Genomic DNA, 5,418 nt, shown 5'->3' on the forward strand with positions numbered 1-5,418 from the left:
ATTCACACAACATTCAGCCTTGATAATGGATGCAGAACGCATTCGAAACGCGTCGGCCAATCACTAGCTACAACTTTTACCTGTTGTTCTAATAACATTAAGACGGCTTATCGACTTCTTGAGAAGAATTCTAAGAAGAAAGTAAACCTACAGACATCGGTCTTGTTTAACAAAATCTGCCTACAAGAAAATCTGTCACCAAAGTACACCAACATTACAGCAATTATATACACTGACAAGTTTGTTAAAAAACATCCTTCTCTGAATTGACTGAACTACTATTAGAAAATACAACAGATCTAAGTTCAATATTAACTATTATCTAATAAATTAAAAAAATCAATCCTCAGGCTTTCTGTAAATAATTTCCAATTCTAAACTTCTGCCTCTTCCCAAGTCTTGCTTTCTATAGTTTTCTTGCAATAACTGCCACCATAGGATAATGTCTGGTACAGACAAACGTAACAGAATAACCACAGCGATGATGTTTTTCATTAGAAAAAGAGATATATCATGATCAAAAGAGGTCCATAAGTAGACTCTAATACCCAGGTAAGGAAGATTTATCAAGAACAAATGTGTAAATTTGTAGAGTAAACCTAAACCTAGAGAAGCTGGCTTCAAACCAAATGCTGAAAGACTTAGCTTGTAAAGTGCTAAAGTTGGAAGAATGAAGTTAATGCAAGAAAGTGCAAGGATTCCATTTGACATAGCTAAAGGAAGCACAAGTTGAGATTGATTTGTAAACAGAATTCCAAGAAAGGTAACACTGTCAAAGATTTCAAAAGTAGTGTTGGTTGAAAGTAAGCTGATGTAAGACTGACGAGCAGAACGGGAGTCTGAACCATGATGGCTCTCCACAAGCAGAAGAAAGACAACAGCTGAAGCAGCTAGAAGAAGTTTTAAAAGCTGAGGACTGAACTGAGATGACATTTCTAACTTTTGGGCAATCTCTAGTTTTAACAGAAGTATCACTTTGGTGATAAGCAAAGACGAATACAAAATCCACACCATGTAACAAGAAGGTAGCATTCCTTTCCAACCAAATGACTGAAGAGTTTGTGAACTTTCATCTTGGCTATTTGTAGCATGTCTCAACTTAGCCTGAAATTATAAAAAGAGATCATACTTATTGGAAACATCATGTTTTAACACATCTTTAAACTCTATGATGGTATCATCAAACTATCTTCACTAATGTCTATATATCTAGAACAAACATGCTGAAAAACACACATGTTAAATTATTTTTGTTGGTTAGATTTTAATCACAGTGGAGGGATAACATAAACAGAATGAACAGTCTAGTTCAGTAAAAGTACTTGTGTGAAGATATACAAAATAAAAACAAAAGTTTACAATAAAAATGATTCAGAGTTTAAAAAATGTCTAACCAATATTCAAAAATCTAACCATTTTTGTGTTGAAACGATACGCTGCAACAACTGCCGCCATAAAGATGATTAAGATAAGAAAATCAGCCAAAAACCAGAAGTACCATCCAGCAGATCCCTGGTTGTTGAGTATTAAAAGATAGTTAAGCATACTACCTTGGACAACCAATACTAAAAGAAGTAGAATTCCATCAAGAATTTGAGTAAAAAGGTGAACTTTACATCTTCCACATGATGCAGTTTGAGTCATATCTGTAAAACCTAAAATACAGAAGCAAACATTAAAAAAATAACTATGAAAGACTTCTGAAGTAATTTATTGATTATTTCTTCATCTATGTCATTGACATAAATCAAAAAGAGTAAAGGTCCTAACAATGAGCTCTGAGGTTCCTCGCATGTGGCATTAATCCAATTTGATTGAACTCCATTTATACCAAATGTTTTTTCCATCCAGCCAGTTTTCTATCCAATGAACTAGACCATCCCCTATATCTGCAGAGATAGTTTTTAACAAGCCTTTTATGTGGCACCTTGTCAAATGTTTCTGAAAATTTAGATATACCAAAGTCACATCCTTACCCTCATCTACATAGCAGTAACCTCTTCAAAGAACGTCAAAAGATCAGTAAGGTAAGATTTTGCCCACTTCTAACCCATTTTACTATATCTCCTGCTCTGTCAGTTATATCCCGGGATAACATAACCTATATCTTTTCTCCATTTTTCCCCCCACAGACTATCTTGTCCATGCATCGTATTAAAGAATCATTTATAGGCATAACTTCCATATGTTTCAGTCCTTCTCTATTCTTTCTTTTCCTTATCTATAGAAGCTAAAGGTTGAAATCTGTTACTTAATAGAACCTGCTTATTACAATTAAATCCACTATTACTATATTTACTGTTTCTAACTTCATAAAAGTTATTATTAGCTACTGTCTCTTTTGTATGTTGCCATTTCCCACGAACGAACAAATAATATAACAGAAAAGATCTACCTTTTTTGGGGGGAATAAGACCCCCATATACACTTTGTTGTGCCGGCAATTCCCCTGTAATTATTGATACAACTACAGTAAGAAGATATTTACACAAGAAAATATGGTATGTATAGTACAAAATAACAAAAAATATAGAATAAAACAAACACAAAGTAACAATTCTAACAATTAGGTCATGATGTACCTACTCACAATCTATAAAGAATCATATGAAATTTACCATTTCACATTTCTTTTGATGTGGTACAACAATGTCTGGCATACCCCACCATCCTCTTCTTGAGCAAGAAGAAAAGGTGGTCTTTCACATTTATAAAGCATTTGGAAAATAAAAAACTATTTTTTCTACAATTTCCGTCTCTATATGTGGAAACAGCTCAGTTCAATTCAAATAGATAACACTGAAACTCTTGTACATATACAATCCTTTGCCAGCATGCCAGTAACTTACATTCATTACCTAGTACTTGATATATATTACAAGGATCACTCTCAAAGTCTGGCCAGCTTGCTAGTAACTTACTTTCATTACTTAGTACTTAAAATATATTAGAAGGATCACTCTTAAAGTCTGTAAGCTAGTAACAATGGTGTCACTTCAAAGGAGACAATGCCTCTCATCCTTCCTAAAAATTAGAAAATAATCAGAGGCTACTGGGATAGTATTAATATAATGATACATTTCTTCAATTGATTATTAGTAAATCTTTTCATTCGTAATAATTTTTCTCACTGCTAGAACACAAATGAAATCAGTGGTAATTATTAAAACTGGAATATGCTAAAGATCTATATCAAGGTTATCAACTTCAGATACCTTGGTATCTTCTGATGAAAAACCCTAACAATTCACACTAATGTTTGGTTAGCATAAGAAAATCATATTGTGTGTGTGTGCAGCACTTAGAATGGCTATTTGTGTTTATCAATAAATTCTGATACAAGCTAACTATATGGATCAAAGCTGAAAAATAAAACATAGTAAAGAATGCAGCCAATTTGATATACCGGTCTAACTAGAGTTATATATTGTTATACAACAAAACTTATGACAATTAAAATGAACTGATTCATCAGTTGTGATCTCTCAATGTTATGGATATGCTTAAGCATGAAACCAAAGCAAAAAAATGTGAAGGTAACAACCAAGCTTTTCACACATTTGCATGAGGGTTTTTGTGCAAGCCAAGAATTTAAACTGTTTAAGAAGCATAAGGATCCCTTAGAAAAAGTATGCATGAACAGGTGGTAGCTTTTGAATGGTGGGAATGGCATAAGACAATTAATGCAAGTGTTAAGTTGATTTTTATACATACAGCGATATTACTAATATACATATTTATGTGTGGATAGCCTTGATATCCTACTTAGATGAACGTTCTTCTATGAATATAATTTAATCTATGGTACATGAACCTGCTACTGCTAGCTTTTCCTGACGTTTGATCAATTGAAATCCAAGTTTATAACATCTGGACCAATTGTTCAGAGATAGATTACGATTCAAATTATATTTTCCTAATATGTCATAAACTTCAATCACAAACATAAACAAGGGAGCGAGAATTAGGGGTGTTGAGGGTGCAATAGCACCCCTGACATATATAGGAGGTGCTGCACGTGCTGCATCGTATAGAACTTAGACTCTTAGAATTACTAATACTATTAATATTACGTAAAGTACAAGAAAACGAAAACAAATCAAACTCTGCAACTGTGGGTTATACATACAGCTTAATACTTACAAACAGAAATAATGAAAAGTTGAAAGAACGTTTGAAACACAAATTTTTCAATAATTATACAATTTTTAAACAAAGTAGTGCGTGCAACGCCGGTGGTAAACAAATATTTAAGCGCCCTCTAACATTTCTTTCCAAATAGGGACCGCTACAAAATTAAGGTGTTAAAAGACACGTCAAAAGGAGAAAACAATCCACTGTCAAATGCATTTCGGTAATATTTGCTCTAGGTATATATATATTACTTATAGAAGAGAAAATGTGCAGTAGTTATAGAAATGGAATACGAAAGCTAAAACAATAAATTTTACTTATGCACTACGCTACAAGCCCTGTGTTTCCTCTGAATCCGAAGTAATCAAAATAATGGTTGATGGTAACTAAACGTGAAAAAAAAAAAAATTTTGTTACGTATCTGCTTGTTTATTAATTTCCGGTAGAAATTCTTTCAGAGGAACTTCAGCGATAAGCCCTTTCTTGATTAAACCAGTTTATTCTTTCTCGATACAAGCTTTTAGTACACAGTAATTCCACAGTAAATACGTTTCTCCTCACTTTCAACTTAACGACTTTTATTATACACGCTATAAATCATCGCGATTCACAATCTCGATAACTTCGCTCTCTACGAGTGCATAACACACACTAGCTCGAAACAGAATCGTAAGTTACCCGAAACTCACCGTGACTACTGTTCGCTTTATCATAGATCCATCATCCACCGGCTTTTCTCTGCCAGTCTTATATACTAACAAAGAGGCGTCTCCAACATTCGAGGAGTTCCCTGATAATTCGAGAAACTCAGTCACGCATGCGCCAGCAGCGTCACGTGACTTCCGCTGTCGTAACAATATCCACCTCAAAACGTATATTTCAAAGCAAGCTCATTTTAAACCTGGAGGGGTTTTTTCATAAAATCATTGAAGCATGAGCAAGCTAACATTTCTAGCGTTGTAAGTTCATAGATATACTACTGTGCCACTGAGGGGCAATAAGGATCTCCATTTTTTTTCTTTATTATTATTTAATATTGTTCCGCCAGCAAAAATGGCTGTGCATTTTGTAATTAAACCTGAACAATATTACTAAAGGCATCATTACTCATTGTGTAGGGTAATTTTTACGTTTATATAACTAGGTAGCAAATAACAGCGGGTGTATAACCATTGACACCCAATCATTTTAATGTATTCTGTGGTTTATATGGAACTTCATAATCTAAAATATATGCATACGTATACCACTGCGTGCAGGCCGTGGATGTAATTTAATGTTTAT

General features: G+C 33.8%; 1 protein-coding gene across 1 annotated transcript; it reads right to left on the minus strand.

Moving 5' to 3' along the window:
- Nucleotides 1-110: 110 nt before the first annotated feature.
- On the minus strand, nt 111-4,223 carry LOC106463403. The gene is made up of 3 exons (XM_022390887.1): nt 4,144-4,223; nt 1,414-1,655; nt 111-1,104 (listed from the first exon to the last, which is right to left on the minus strand). The coding sequence occupies exons 2-3, from the start codon at nt 1,642-1,644 to the stop codon at nt 340-342; spliced, it is 996 nt and encodes a 331-aa protein (XP_022246595.1). The 5' UTR covers nt 1,645-1,655; nt 4,144-4,223; the 3' UTR covers nt 111-339.
- Between the last annotated feature and the right edge of the window lie 1,195 nt (nt 4,224-5,418).

Source organism: Limulus polyphemus, unplaced genomic scaffold (assembly GCF_000517525.1).
Source record: "Limulus polyphemus unplaced genomic scaffold, Limulus_polyphemus-2.1.2 Scaffold1398, whole genome shotgun sequence".
In the NCBI taxonomy this organism is placed as follows: Eukaryota; Metazoa; Arthropoda; class Merostomata; order Xiphosura; family Limulidae; genus Limulus; species Limulus polyphemus.